We start from the raw sequence: 16,142 nt of genomic DNA, 5'->3' as shown, positions 1-16,142 counted from the left end.
AGACTAATATATAATGTAAGTGTATCTGAAGGAAAGAAACTTGAATACATACTAGTAAACTGTATGCCTTTAGAATACTGCAGTGAAGGAAAGAGATAGATGTGAGGCAGGAAAAAATGAGTCTCCACAAACCTCTGCTCAGTCTGTAGAGGGGAAAAGAAAATTATGACAACAGTATCATTTCCAGTTTGCCTTCGAGCATTGAGATGCATTAAAGTTCATCTGAGATGAATGCAGAGGTGTGATCGCTGTTGGCTGTGTACTATGAATAGAAAGCACATGGCAATGTAAAAGCAATGCATGCATGATTCCATTCACACACTGACTGATCAGATGAGTCAGTTATTGAGTGATTTTCCTCAATCAGCATGTTTCAGTGTTTCTGTCAAAATGAATCAACATCACAATTTCTCTAACGTGGAAATGTGTGTGTGTGTGTGTGTGTGTATTTGTGTGTGCGCTGCTTATTTCTCCACAAAGTGTTCTCTGTGTCCCTCTGCGGTAGCATTTACATGTAACCATAACAACACCCTTCCTTTCTGTGATCAGAGAAAGAAATATACATCGCCTCATCCCGTTCATTAAGCAAGAAAGTCCAGTGTGTGTGTGTGTGTGTGTGTGTGTGTGTGTGTGTGTGTGTGTGTGTGTGTGTGTGTGTGTGTGTGTGTGTGTGTGTGTGTGTGTGTGTGTGTGTGTGTGTGTGTGTGATTTTTCCAGTGCAAATGTAAATTTCAGAATATAAATTGCAAAGTTGTCATGGTTTGATTTATTTTGCGAGAAGTTGGCTATGTTGTGTCTATGGACTGCGACAGTGAGAGAGAGCTATATAGATTTTTATTCATTTCTTTTTTAAAACACTGCAAATAATATCATGAATATTGATGTTATGTTCATGTGGTGGTGTTGTTTTTAGTTTAGTTATCCAGTTTATGTTTAGCAGGAAAGTATGCCCAGGTTCTTGTCCTGACCTAATATGTATGTTATTGTTTAATAAACCAAGATTGCAAATGATCAATTCAGAACTCTAGAAATTACTCAGTAAAATTTAACAACCACATAGCAAGACCCTGACAACCACCATGAAGGTGTACTCTTTTGACTTTGACCAGTAAGTGTCCATCCTAACATTGTGACGGAGACGGAGAGCACTAACAATCACCTCTCCCATTTCCTTCAGAAATTGTAAAAATTTAGTTATAACATAAAATCCACAGTTGCTGCAGTGTATGTAATTCACTCTTGCAAATGTCACCTAGGCTCCTGTTATTTCACTAGCCCAAGCTCTTATTGTCATGAGGCCACTGATTTACACATACAGATAGCACTCTACTTTACTCTCAGGGGGCTTTTAAACCACATTTCTCTGTAACAAGCAAAAGCACCACATTATCTGCACCTTTGCCAGCACTCTGACACTGTCTGCTAGTTTGTGTGTTGTAGATGTAATGCTTTTTTTCCCCTTTTGCCATGCTGATGGTTTCAGCTTTTATCTCACTGCTTAGCAAATACTACACTAAAAAAAAATTCAAGGACTGAGGCAGCACTTACTCAAATTATATTACAGACATTTTCTGGTGTGAAAAAATGCTGTCCATGAGGTTCACCACCCATGGATGTATCCTTTTCTGCTGAGCACTGAATATTACACACATACCTGGACTATTGCACAGAGATTCAGCCCTGCAGCTCTACTGAAAACCCACACAATAAATCACAAGGCAAATCACTCAGGGGCGAATTCAGTTCACTAAACAGTTTCGGCATTTTGTATGCAGTATTTCAGTATTTCAGCACTAAGCCAGACTCAAACGAGTGTAGCTATTGTTATCTAAACTAAAATCTTTTTTTTTTTTTGTCTGAAATAAAATATAAATATTAGATTAAAATCGTAGAATTTAGATATTTAAAGTACTAATGAAAAATAAAAAATGTGTGTGTGTGCATCTGTCTGTCTGTGCGTGGAACCTTTAGTTCTTTCATTAGGTAGTTTATAAATCCATTTCACCGCTGAATTCTTTACAGACATGATTTTGTTCTATTTATTATCGTAAGGGCACATAATGCTCTGCAGTGAGCATTTTTCAGTATGTGTAATGTGACAGTAAATTTGAATTTTTGTCTGCAGACTGCACTAGCACATGCTGTTTTTTGGAAGTGTCTTGAGAAGCATCATTGCCGTAATGATGCCATGGAGGGATGGATTCACTGTAATGGGATGAGAACCTGCCAGCATACAAACATATATAAAAATATTATTTATCTGCACTGTACGTAGCATGCAGTTTCCATAACAACCGCAATGTCTTTGTTGGCCAATGATAGGGAACATGTGCTTTTTTCCCTAGGCATTCGTTCCAATGTGTGTGTGTGTGTGTTGTTTATGTTTTATACTTTAATGAAGCAGGGGTTAACGAGGACATTGAATATAATACTTTGTTTGTGTGCAGTGCGGATCATTTCTTTGCTGTCATTACAGTCTGTCTTTTGTAATGGGTCCGTAATGGTGACTTGCCGCCATTACACTGCACACATTATTGCTTGCTTTTAGAAATAATGTTGCACCAGTGACTGTAGTGACCCTAACGGACCTATTTGCAACATCACATGACTTTTAGAGCGGTTTGTGCTAAAATACAGCTGGAAGTGCAGATCAGTTGTCTGAAAATTGAGTTTGATGTGGAATAATCCATGTTTAATAAATTATATCTGTGAGCCTAAATGTTCCATCCATTAGAGTAGCATATGCGCCAAACTTTATGTGCAACCCATCAATTTTGGCGTGAAGTTATCTGCTCACAGCAGTGCAGTATGGGTAGTTGGTGTACTTTTTCATTGATTTCATCCTTGGGATGATATTGATCACCAGCACAAGATGCAGAGAAATTATTTATGTTTCTTTAGAAATTATTTATTATTTAGTTTTAGAATGACCTTTAAAATATGTTCAGTTTTACATTTAGATATACATTTGACTGCTGAAAATTCAGCTTTGCATCACAGGCATTTTAAAATATATTTAAAAAAGAAAAAGTATATTAATATAATATATATTTTAATAATTCAGTGTTACTGTTTACTGTCATTTTGATCAAATAAATGCATCCTTGGTAGGCATAAGAGACTTCTTTCTAATACATTAAGAAATCTTATTGACCTCAAACTTTTGAATGTAAGTGTATATAATCTAATGTTTCATAAATCATTTTAACCACAGTTATAATACCTATTTATATTCAAGCAAGGATATTTTACATATTAACACATGTACATGGTTTAACATTTGATTTAACATTTCATTCTGTGTTTTTAATCCATTAAACTTTTTTAATTAAAACCTTAAATAGGTAAATCTTATAATCATACAACATGTATGAGAACATTGAAAGCTGTAAGAGAATTTTATTTCAATGGTCATCTTTAGACATTCTACTATTAGTAACTTTGCAACTACATGTCAACTAACTCTCATTAGAGTATTAGTAGACTGTCTGCTTAATATTTAATATCTGCTAACTCTTTATTTTGATGCTCCCCCAACAGACATTCTGCTAACTCTAAGTATATTTGCAACTACATGTCAACTTATTTTACTAACCCGAACCCTAACACATAACCCTAACCTAACAGTCTACTAATTCTCTAATGAGAGTGTAGTTCAACATGTAGTTGCACAGTTACTTTTATTTAGTACAATGTCTAAAGTGGACCATCAAAATAAAGTGTAACAGAATGTTCTCTGGATTTTGCAGGGAAAATGTCACCCAGCGGAAGTGACATCATTAGCCCCTCTTTTGATTTCATAACAGTTTTGTCTACATCTCATTTGTGGCATCTGCATAGGCTTCCAAAACAGATGTATTGTCATGGTTACAAAAGGCAGTATAAAGGAAAGGTGAAGTGACTGCTTGCAGTGAAAAGAGACGACCGGGGCTAGTGTTCTAGTGTTACTTGTTGTTTTTTTTCATCTCTCTCTTTTTATGTGAGAGCTTTTATCATGGCTGAATATGCAGTAGTGCTGTTAAGTGTGTGGTATCATTGCAGCATTTCATTTAAGAACAGCGTGTTCTAAAAGGCAAAATGGCTTGAATAAATGCCCCTTTTTTGTTGTTATCGGACATCAACTTTATGTATTGTGCTTACGTTTTCATCAAGGGGTCAAAGTTCAGTTTGGTTTTGTTTAGTTACCCTGCTGGTAGATACTGTAACTACACCATCAGTATCATTCTTTATTGATTGCCGTTCAGTAGCTGTAATTTTGTGGAAAAAAAATACAGATTTTATAAGCATTTAGAGTTAGGAAGAAATGCTAATGCTAACATAGTTTTCTCCAGGTCTCCTTTTTCACCTTCATTCTCATTGACCCAAACTGAATAAGAATGCTGGTCTGCTTTAAAGGATTTCTGCTAGGCTTGCAGTGACTAAACGCACCTGAAGGAACAGTTTAAAGGCCATTATTGTGGTTATCCCTTGTATTGTGTACTTAGCTGGGCAGGCCTATAGGACACTGTGACAGCCTGTCTGTTCTTTTGTGTACACATGTGCCTGAGCTATAGTGCTTCCTTTTACTGTGTTTCATTGCTTGATCATCCACACTGCCCTGCTGGAGAGAGATAAGCAAAACAGCCTGGAACATTTTCGCAGGTAAAGATTGAGAATATAATCGAAAGCACAAAAATAAAACAAAACAAATGTTACCTTTCCTCCTAATTTTTGAAGTGCATGCTAAAGATCAGTAGGTGACTCCAGTTCACATGCTTCCCCTTTTTTTCTTTTTCTTTTTCTTTTTCTTTTCATTCTCAGCCCTCCTTTTATCTGATCTTTGAGCCTGGATCATCAGTGTAAAATCTGCTCCTTAAATAGAGTGGATTGTGTTTGTGCCTCTTTCTAAGGATGAGTACATGAATCATGTTTTTTTTTTTTTTTAAACGCTAGCCTGTCTCTCCAGATAGTGCTTCTTCATATGAAGATGAATGAGAGGTTTCTTCTTTCGCCGCACAGTGATTCAGCCACTTCAGACGGCAGGAGTGTGTAGTAAACTGTGATCGCCTTTGAAAGGGCTTCACATACATCTGTGCTTTTCTCTTAGTGGAGGGTTTCTGGTTTGTGAAGTAGCTGAGATTTCTCAGTCAAAATGATGTGAAAATTCTCATATATGAATATATTTCAAGGTTTGTGGCATCTGAGAAAGACCTAAATTCCATATGCACTACCATTCAATAGTTTAGGGTTGGTAAGACGTTTTAATGTTTTTTGAAAGAAGTCTCTTATGCTCACCATGACTGCATTAATTCGATCAAAATACAGTAAAAACAGTAATATTGTAAAATATTATTACAATTTATAAAATTGTTTATCCCTGTGATGGCAAAGCTGAATTTTCAGCATCATTACTCCAGTCTTCAGTCACATGATCCTTCAGAAATCATTCTAATATGCTGATTTGGTGCTCAAAAAAACATTTATGTTTGAAAATGTTGAAAACAGTTGTGATGCTTAATTTCTTTCTTTTTTTTTTAAACACTGACCCCAAACTTTAAACCGGTAGTATATATTTTTGTGATTTTATGTATGATTTTTATCATATTTGTATGTTATTTTGGGCTTTTTGTAAGTGGACAGGAAGTGAAAGGTAGAAAGGGCAGACATTTTCTGAATTAATTATTTGTTCAACTTTCATTTTTAAAACAGACTGAATAATGCCACACTAGTCTTACCCCACAGAAATATTAATATAATATGATGTTGGCTGTAATATGATATGATGCAAGCCCTTCCAGGCTTGGCAAGAAAAGTGACTGCAACCACTTGTAGATTTATATGTTGATGGAACGGAGCATTCGGTTGTTGTTTTAATCCGTCATATCACGCCATAATTCTACACAAACCCACACACCGCTATGATATGCGCTACCGTGGCTAGTGTCACTTATTGTACCCCTCACAGTCGTATATCTGCACATTTCACGCACGCTGTTTTCCAAGGAGTCAGCCGTTGCTGCTTTAGTGACAGATTTGAGTTACTGTTTTAATGGCAGATGGATGTGAAATGTTGTGCAAATTTGTCAGGTCTGTAAAACTGACTTTATGTGTGTCTCTCCAGGGCTCTGTTCGACTACGAGAGAGCGAAGGATAGTGGTCTGCCCAGTCAGGGTCTCAGTTTCCGATATGGAGACATTCTCCATGTCATCAATGCATCTGATGATGAGTGGTGGCAGGCCAGGAGAGTGACGCCGGAAGGGGACAGTGAAGAGATGGGTGTCATCCCCAGCAAGAGGAGGTGAGTTTCATGATTTCATGATGATTTAATATTTATATTGCATTGTTTTTTTTATAATTAATTGTTCTAAATTAACATGTGACAGGCCTAGTTCTAATTGTTACCCTACTGCCCTATATTTAAGTTGGCTCTTTAAAGGGAACATACAATGGAAGAAAGAATTTTTCTTTCTTCTCCGATATAAAAGAGTTCAATACACTATGTGCATAATAAGCAGTCTTAAAGGTACAGCAGCAAAAGTCTGTTTGGTTTGAAAGATCGGGTGAAAAATGATCATGTCAAATTAGAAGCGTTTTGGTTGTTTCAGATTGTATGTACACATTTCGATTTGGTACGATTTTTAATGATTTGTTTTAATGCTCTTCAAGACTGCATTTTTTATATATAATAAAACCGTAAAAACAGAAATATTGTGAACGATTAATACCATTTTAATTTGTACAGTTTTCTGTTTTAATATTTCAAGATATATTTTATTCATGTGAGGCAAAGCTGAATTTTCAGCATCATTACTCCAGTCTTCAGTGTCACATGATCCTTCAGAAATCATTCTAATATGCTGATTTGATACTCGGTTATTATGTTGGAAACAGTCGTGCTGCTTAATTATTATTTTTTTTTGGAACCTGTGATACTTTTTCAGGATTTAGTGAAGAATAAAAAGTTAAAAAGAACAGCATTTATTCAAAATAGAATTTTTTTCTAACAATATAAATCTTTACTATCACTTTTTATCAGAAATCATTCTAATCATATCTGCTGATTTGGTGCTCAATAAACATTTCTAATAATTGTTAATGTTGAAAACAGGTACAATATGTTTGTGAAAACCGTACAAATGTAGTGTAAGTACATTAGTTTAGTGTTTCACTGACTATGTCTCTATTCCTGTGGCAGGGTGGAGAGAAAAGAGAGAGCTCGTTTGAAGACGGTTAAATTCAACGCAAAACCCGGTAGCCTCGATTCTAAAGGGGTAAGTGTTCTATTTGACTTTAAGTCAGTGCCAACATCCGAAATTCTGTTCGCCCCAGTTTTCAGGTATAAACAGGAAGGGCCCAGCGATTTATTGACAGTTTAGACACAGTTCACCTGCAGCCCCTGTCGTGTCTCTTCACTCATCTCTCTTCAGTCTATCCGGTTTAGTTTCTTTCGTTCCCTGTCATCTTCAATTTACTTTTCCATTTCAAGTTGTGCTGGTAGGTCAGTCAGTCAGAATGGAAGTGTGTGTGAGAGACTGTCCTCGTGCCGCAGTGTGACAGCTCACTCTGAGCTCTCAGCATCAGTACTGCAGCACAACCCAACAGGCACTCACTGAAACAGCCTCAGTATTACCTCTGTACATAGATGTGTCTCTTCATCTTTTATGAGATCAGTATGGTAAGGTCATTTGTAGTAAATATTTATTATGTGTGTATTTGAGAGAGGTAATTGAATAAAACTGAAGGATGTATTTTTAGTTCAGCCCCCAACCGCAGAGCCGTTCAGGGTTTCAGCCTTACAATTGTATCCATAGCAACATCACAGCCAGCCCTGCAAATTTCAGTTTCTTCCTTGTCTTTTGTTTCTTTTCTTTTTTCCTCTCCCTCTGTCTTTTAAAGATGAGGAGAGGGGTGGGGATGTTGGCACTGATGGATTACTTGAGGATTTTGTCGTGTGGTTTTGTCTTTGTGTTCAGTTGCACCAACTTGTGTATGTATCATTTCAGGTTTATGATTCATAGGATATCAGTGTTGATTAAAAATGCATTGATTAGAAGTGTTTATATGCCTTATAATAGGGAGAATTAGTTAGGTGAAAGTTATGAATATTCCCTTTAATCACTATCAGGGGTACAATTGGTTTATTTCGTACTGTGTACTGATATATTAAAATAGGTAAAAACCACAAAATACACACAAAAGCATTTAAATCAAAATTATATTTATTGCCAAACATTTAAGTATGAATCTCATTAAGAAATGTCTAGGTTATGTTTCACCCACAAATCATTAAAAAAATGATTTGCATAAAGGAAATGAAACCTATTTTAGAACCATTGCAATTCATAATAATTAAGCATAATACTCCTGATTTTATTGCTGTAATAAATCTCATTCTCATTAACATATCACATTCTGACAATTATTTTTATTAAAGCATTATTAAATTCAGGATTAAAAATACTAATATGGTTACATACTTTACAACTTAAATATTGACTGTTTTTCTTTATTTGTTTCTTATTGAGTTTTGCATCACATTATTAAGAATTGCATTACGTTATTCAATGGAGTTTCAATAACATTTTAAATTGTAATGGTTCTAAAATAGACTTGATGTAATAAGTCATATAGATTTTTTTCTTTTTCTTTTAATTTTGGGGTGAAAGATGATGTGGACATATCCTTGATGGGTTCCACCATTATAGATTAATCAAGAAAATGATGTTCATATCAGGCAGCATATTGAGCTCAGGTTCACATTTAGAATCACCCCAGGCACATATATGTTACCTCATTTGTTTTTTTCAGCATTTTATAACCATTTTAAAAACAATTCACCTTCAGAAAATCATAATACTACACATAAGCAGCACAAATTTTGCCCCTTTGATCAGCATGTCACCCTGTCAGGAGTCCTGCATGCTTAATATTTTAATAGGAGTTTTTTTTTTTTTTAAGTCCCCTTTGCCTTTGCATGGCACTAAACCAGCTTCAGTTGGCCTTTTTTTATCATTGTTTACCTCTGTTGTATGTTCATTTCTACTGATCATGTTTTGATTTGAATACATTTGAGCTGTCTAAGAATAGCTCAGGTGCTGTGACGTCATGGACAGCAGGGTTTGGATCAGCCTTCACAACAAACAAAGACCACCTATTCAGATCATCCAAGTGCTTTCAGCTCTAGCCAAAAATAATGCACTTACCTTGGTACAAATAAAAACCTATTTCAAATGTGTGAATTGCTCATTTGATTTCATTAACAATCCTGACCATGAAAACAGAATGATGCAATTTGATATTTGGTTGTTTCCTGGCTGCTGTCCCTCACGTCTAGCTCCGGTCGTTGTGTTGTTTTTGTCAGCATGTTTGTGACAGCGTTTAGAGCCCCCTGTTTGCACCATGCTCTCTCTCCGCACAGTCATTCAGTGAAAAACGTAGAAAGAACTTCATCTTTTCACGCAAGTTCCCTTTCTACAAGAACAAGGACGCCGACGAGCAAGACGGCAGCGACTCGGAAAGTAAGTAGCCACAAACGCACGTGCACTCTGACACGTAGGTACATAAAAACAGCACACGCTCACACAAACGCATCTTCGGGGTGAGGTGAAAGGTCTAGGTGTGTGTAGGTAGCTCCAGGAAGCCCATGCCCTCCTTCTTCTACTGGCGTTTCTCCCCGCCCCACCAACAACCTTACTGTCTCTCTCTCTCCCTCTGTCTCTCTGTCTCCCATTCTTTCATCTCTCTTCGTCTCTCTCTTTCTCCGCCCCCCTGATCGGCTGTGTGGTGTAGGACATCTCTGGAATAGGGGAGGACGGGTACGGAGCAAAGACACTGAGTAAGTGTGTTAAGGAATGGACCCAATACCCCTCTCCCAACCACACATGTAACATTTCAGTTCAGATTTGTTCTTTTCTGTTACGTCAACGACAGACGTGTCTGCATGTCAGAATACTAATGTATGTTGGTCTACAGGTTTCAGGGATTCCTGCATTATCATCCTTAGGTTTATGTGGTAGCTAAAATGTTGCATGAACGTAACACGTGTGAGAATAGTTTGTCAAATGTTGTTCGTTTAGTTTGTATGTCAAGACTGTTGTGCTGTTTTCTGATGTTTAGTCTTGCGTAGCTGGAAAAGGTTTATTCTGGCTAAAAATTATGAAATGTAAATTGAACGGTTTTGTTTTGATTGTATGTCTTGTTTAGGGTGGGTTTGTCAAATATAAATGCTACAATAAAAGAAGTGATAAATTCTGATTATCTTACAGACATGATTCAAAACAAATCAGAATATGCAGTTCTGTTCATAGATATCTATGCTACTTTCTAGTCCTTTGTCTTTGTCTTTTATGATTTCTCTGCAGTGCTGTGCCAAATGTTGTCTTGTGTTTTTGACAGTGTTTTATGTTCACATCAGGAGCATTTAGCTAAAACGGTTATTAAAATATCGTTTTAAGGGAATGAGGAAATCCACATCAGTCAAACAGAATATTTAGCATTATTCTCAATGAATTAATATGTATTTGTGCCAAGATATAATCCATAGAGAGGGGAAGAAAATGTTGTTCACAGCTTATGTACAGTGTGTGCAGAATTATTAGGCACGTTGATTTTCTGATCATATTTTATTTCCAGGAACATTTTGCCAATTCCAAACCATATTAAACTTAATAACTACTATTAATTTTCTATTTAATCATGTATAAGTGATATATAATTGTTCATGAAGGCTGGAAATGAAAAATGTCTTATTTTCAGGTGTGCAGAATTATTAGACAAGTTTTCTATTATAGATAAAATAAGCCAAAAAAGAGATTTAACAAAGACTGAAAAGTCAAAAAATATTAAATCCCCATGAGAAGAATGCAAAACTAATGCAATACTAGAGATTGCAGTTAAAGCATGACCATTGGACAGTGAAATGCTCATTGGGTCAGCAGGGTCAGACAAAAACAGGTGGAGAAGAAAAAACACATGCTAACTGCAAAAGAATGAAAAATTAAGGTGAAGAATTAAGTGTGAAACCATCGGGAACCCTTTAGTCTCCAGCACCACCATTTTCCAGAACTGCAACCTACCTGGAGTCTCCAGAAGAGCAAGGTGTCAGGGTCTCAGAGACTTGGGTTAAGCAAAGAATCCTAAAAAATGACCCCCTCTTAATAAGAGTCACAAGCTGAAGAGTAGTAAAATACATGAAGACTGTTTTTTTATAGGCTTTATAGACAGACAGATTGAGAGTGACTCTTGAAGGACCAGCACCACATCCTCTTCTACCACTGTTTGAAGAATTCATCTTCCAGAATACATTTTAATACGTTTTGTGAGTTTATTTTTAGTCCATCTCCTACCCTGAAGTCCGTTTTGCAGAGATGGACTAAAAATTAACTCCCAAAACGTATTAAAATGTATTCTGGAAGATGAATTCTTCAAACAGTGGTAGAAGAGGATGTGGTGCTGGTCCTTCAAGAGTCACTCTCAATCTGTCTGTCTATAAAGCCTATAAAAAAACAGTCTTCATGTATTTTACTACTCTTCAGCTTGTGACTCTTATTAAGAGGGGGTCATTTTTTAGGATTCTTTGCTTAACCCAAGTCTCTGAGACCCTGACACCTTGCTCTTCTGGAGACTCCAGGTAGGTTGCAGTTCTGGAAAATGGTGGCGCTGAAGACTAAAGGGTTCCTGATGGTTTCACACTTAATTCTTCACCTTAATTCTTCATTCTTTTGCAGTTAACATGTGTTTTTTCTTCTCCACCTGTTTTTGTCTGACCCTGCTGACCCAATGAGCATTTCACTGTCCAATGGTCATGCCTTAACTGTAATCTCTAGTATTGCATTAGTTTTGCATTCTTCTCATGGGGATTTAATAATTTTTGACTTTTCAGTCTTTGTTAAATCTCATTTTTGGCTTATTTTATCTGTAAAAGAAAACTTGCCTAATAATTCTGCACACCTGAAAATAAGACATTTTTCATTTCCAGCGTTCATGAACAATTATATATCACTTATACATGATTAAATAGAAAATTAATAGTAGTTATTAAGTTTAATATGGTTTGGAATTGGCAAAATGTTCCTGGAAATAAAATATGATCAGAAAATCAACGTGCCTAATAATTCTGCACACACTGTATAAGTAAATACAGCTTGATCAGAATAGAGGATATTTATTTTGGGTTGAACGTGTTCATCTCTCTTTCTCGGTACTGGGTCCCTAATTTAATCTTCTGTGTCTAATTTTATTTTATGCTTGAAACTCAAGTCTAATTTTGTCCAATACAACCAACTTAGACTGTCAGAGTTTATAGCGAGCCCCTGATAATGATCTTCTAGACTTTTTAAAAACTAGAACGTACTGTTATAAGAAAGTTACTGTGTAACATGATGACTTTAGGTCAGGTTGTTGGAGATATAGTACTGTCGTCCAGCTCCAAAACATTAGCTGTCAGGTTTTGAAGTCATCTTGAGAGTGGCAGGTTTCCAGACCGAGTGTGTATTCAGAGCCTGGATGGATGAGCTTGTCACATTGGACAGATTAGGTTTTGCCATATAATTGTCATATTGCATGATGCTCTTCTAGACAGCCATAGAGTAGAGTGCCATCGTCAACATAATGAAATATGACTTGTTTGTTTCCCCTTGGCCGGTAAACAGGATTTGTGGCTTTTATTTAATTTATTTTGGAAATGGACCCACTTGATAACGTGCTGATGAAAAATGATATGTGCTGTCAGAAAGAATCTTTTCCAGTTTGTTTCATTTTATAAAGATATCAGTTTTAGCCATAGCAACTTTAAGTTTAAACATTTCAGAGTTACATTTCAAGAAACATTTAATTAATATGAATGATTTATTTATTTATTTTAAAGAAAGAAAGAAAGAAATACTTTTATTTCGCAAGGACGCATTAAATTGATTAAATGTGACAGTAAAGACATTATTGTATTCATCAAAGAATGCTGGAGAAAGAAAATATGTATCAGTTTCCACAAAAATATTTAGCAGCACAGTTGTTTTCAACATTGATAATAATAGTAAATGTTTCTTGAACATCAAATCATCTTATTAGAATGTAAGATGCACTTTTCATCACAGGAATAAATTAAAATTTAAATATATTAAAATAGAAAACATTTTAAATTGTTTTCATATTTTATAATATTATAATTTTTTTACTCTGTTTGTACTGTATTTGATCAAATAAATGAGCATAAGGGACTTCTTTCAATGTTTTTTCTAAAGTCACCATGTCTCATTCATCTGATGTTAGTACAAGCATAAATATTAAAGGTTGTATCAGCGATTTCAGGCCCAAACATAAATGATCACATTCATCTAATCTTTCCTATCGATCCGCTAGCTGCCCGCCCCATAAGCATGCCGTCAAAAACCGCGTCTCTGTAGGCAGCCTAGGCTCTGAGATCTGCACACAAAAACAGTTGGTTTCACCACCACTCAAAACCAAAATAAATAGGCAAAAATCACCAGAAAAAAAGAAAAGAAGAAAGGTGGATAGCTGGCTCCATATTAGGCGCAGAGGGCAAAGGTCACTGTCTGGTCTTACAAGATGATGTATAATCTGTCTCCACCAAAAGCTCCAGGCATTGATCAAACCCACATAACCTTGTTTAAAATCCTCACAGATGCTGTCATCTTGACGGCTGTTTAATGCATAAAACTCGTCCTTTCCTGCCTACCTACATAGACAGCTGCCTTCTAACCACCATGACTGATTTTTAGTACTCTACATTACCATCCATGTGAGACTCAACTTGCAATAGCATTTGATATATCCCCTTTTTTACCAAATTTTAAAAGCAAAATTAAGTTGCCTACCTTTCAGAACAGCCTTTGTGTTGTGAGTCTACATTTGATGCCTTAAAATTCTGCCTCTGTAGGCAGCTCATTAGGTTGTTGAACAGAGCTTTAGAGTGTGCTTTGTGTTTGTAAGGCTGTATATAGACATAATCCATTCTGTTTATGGCAATAGCTACAACAATAGAGGCCATCTAGCTTTTCCACAGCATCTAAATTGTTTTGGGTAAGAGTGGAGCACTACACAGTAGCTGATTCATGCGTGATTCATTCTGTATAGTTTAATGTTACCACTTCCAATGAGAGAAATTAAGCTCTGGCTCAGAATAACACTCGATCCTATCTGGGTTTGAATCAATGGATAATAACCATATAGTGTTCCTGCGGCAGCCTGCTTCTGTTCGTCCCAGGGCTAAAAATAAACTACCCTGGCAACTTGAAGTCCCTGTGTGCGCAGACTACCTCAAAACTAGCGTCACACTGGACCTGCGTTCCCATAATTGTACTTATATATTCAATTAGTATTGTCACTGTCTGAAACGTCAGTCTCATCCGTGATTAAATTGCTTTTCTGTTGTCCATCATCATCCCAAAGCCTTTCTGCCGATCCCTTTAATCTCCCAAATGAGCGCTAACTCAATTTTGCCACTGTTTTTCATTTTTCTCTTTTTTTAAAGCAAATGTCCTTGTCAACAAGTACGTAATGACATTACATGCTCAGTAACTCATTTACACATCCACTCGAGCTGCACTCTGAGAGGCGAGACCTTGGTGAAGGGCACATCAAATGTGTCTCGATCACTGGCGTTCTACAGAAAGCAAGCTGAGTCCCATCACAACCACCCAGCCCACTGAGTATGTTTCTCTGTTCTGTTTCCAGGGAGTCAAGAGGAACTGATCCTCTCGTATGAGCCTGTCATCAGACAAGAGAGTAAGTGCTTCTCCACTGTCTCTCATGCTTGGACTGTATGAAGTTCTGTATAAGTGTAAATATATTACGTGGTTGATGTTCAATTTGTTTGTTTTTTCTGTATTATCTGTTTGAACAGTTAATTACGCCAGACCAGTTATAATTTTGGGGCCCATGAAGGACAGAGTCAACGATGACCTCATCTCCGAGTTCCCGGACAAGTTTGGGTCATGTGTGCCACGTAAGTACCCTACAGAGATCTTGTGGTTCTTGCCCAGGTGGTTAGATTATAAGATAAACTAATCTCCTAGTGGATCTTTCATTAATTATTCATTTTTCATCTTTAGAATGCACAAATTAACCTTCATTAGAGGCTGACTCAACCACGGTCTCAAAAGAGCCCAAATGAGCAATACTGTATTGTGTTATTCTCACTGGTGCCGTTATAAATTTCAACTGGAGTGTTAAAAAAACCTCTGGCCAAGGTAGTTTGTAATTATGTTCAGTAGTCTTGGGGGTTTTTAAGCCTTTGTGCTGATAGCGGTACTGGTGGGATTCATCAAAATGAGATGGTAAGGTAAGTGACCTGACCATAAGAGTCCATGGTGTTCCCTACTGCCCCACAGTGCTCATAACTATTGCTGTGCAGTTCCTGAAACTCATTTCATTGTGCTGTGACTATGAAATCACTTACTTCAAGGTCTGCTGATTAACACATTTCAACTACCCTTACAAAAAATAAGTTTATTCAAGTATTCTATTAGTATACTTCTTTTAAACTAAAAATAAGAAAGTATACTTTCAGTCTACATTTTATATACTTCTAAAAAATATACTTTATTTACTTCTCAGAAATATACTTAAAATTACACTTAAGTGTACTTGACTTATACTGAGAGAAAAGTATATTTGGCCTGTACTTGAACTCAACCTTTTGATCGAGATATACTTAAAAGTATAATTAAGTATTCAAAGTATACTTGGCTTGTAGTTGCGTTAACTCTTAACTCTATTCATATACAGTCTTATGAAACTTACATTGTTTGAAAATATTGATTAGAATATTGATATAAAACAGATATGTTACTAAATCTGCAGATCTGAATTTTTGTGTAGGCTAGTCCACTGGTAGTGTACATAGGAATTTACTTTAATTCTACTTTACTCTTTCCCCACCATTGACTGAATTTTCCAGCTATCAATTTTTTCACTGTTATACGGTAGGGGGCGCTATATGACACATCTTCTAGTACAGAATCTCTGGATCAAAACACAGGAGAAGAACCTGAAACAAGTGATAGAAGATTGCTTTCTTAAATTTAAAATAACGTGATCATCAAACATTAAACAGCGTGTAAATCAAAACTGCTTAATATTACCAAATGAAATGAAACGTAACCCATGAAGTGAAAACAAGCTTTGGGGGTGTTGGACTCGATCTA

General features: G+C 36.3%; 1 protein-coding gene across 3 annotated transcripts in view; it reads left to right on the top strand.

Annotated features, from left to right (window-relative positions):
- dlg2 (discs, large homolog 2) overlaps positions 1-16,142 on the top strand; it is a 203,592-nt gene that overhangs the window by 181,945 nt on the left and 5,505 nt on the right. For 2 of the 3 annotated variants that reach the window (XM_084400197.1, XM_084400196.1), the window contains 5 exons: positions 6,101-6,277; positions 7,175-7,250; positions 9,769-9,814; positions 14,671-14,721; positions 14,840-14,941. In XM_084400197.1, the coding sequence (XP_084256323.1) occupies positions 6,101-6,277; positions 7,175-7,250; positions 9,769-9,814; positions 14,671-14,721; positions 14,840-14,941 (452 nt within the window). Of the gene's footprint in view, positions 1-6,100; positions 6,278-7,174; positions 7,251-9,397; positions 9,498-9,768; positions 9,815-14,670; positions 14,722-14,839; positions 14,942-16,142 lie in introns of all 3 variants that reach the window. The other variant, XM_084400195.1, reaches the window with a different exon arrangement.

This window comes from Rutilus rutilus, assembly GCF_951802725.1.
Source record: "Rutilus rutilus genome assembly, chromosome: 25".
Lineage (NCBI taxonomy): Eukaryota > Metazoa > Chordata > Actinopteri > Cypriniformes > Leuciscidae > Rutilus > Rutilus rutilus.
The sequence above is the reverse complement of the archived record's forward strand: the minus strand, read 5'-3'. Positions and strand labels throughout refer to the sequence as shown.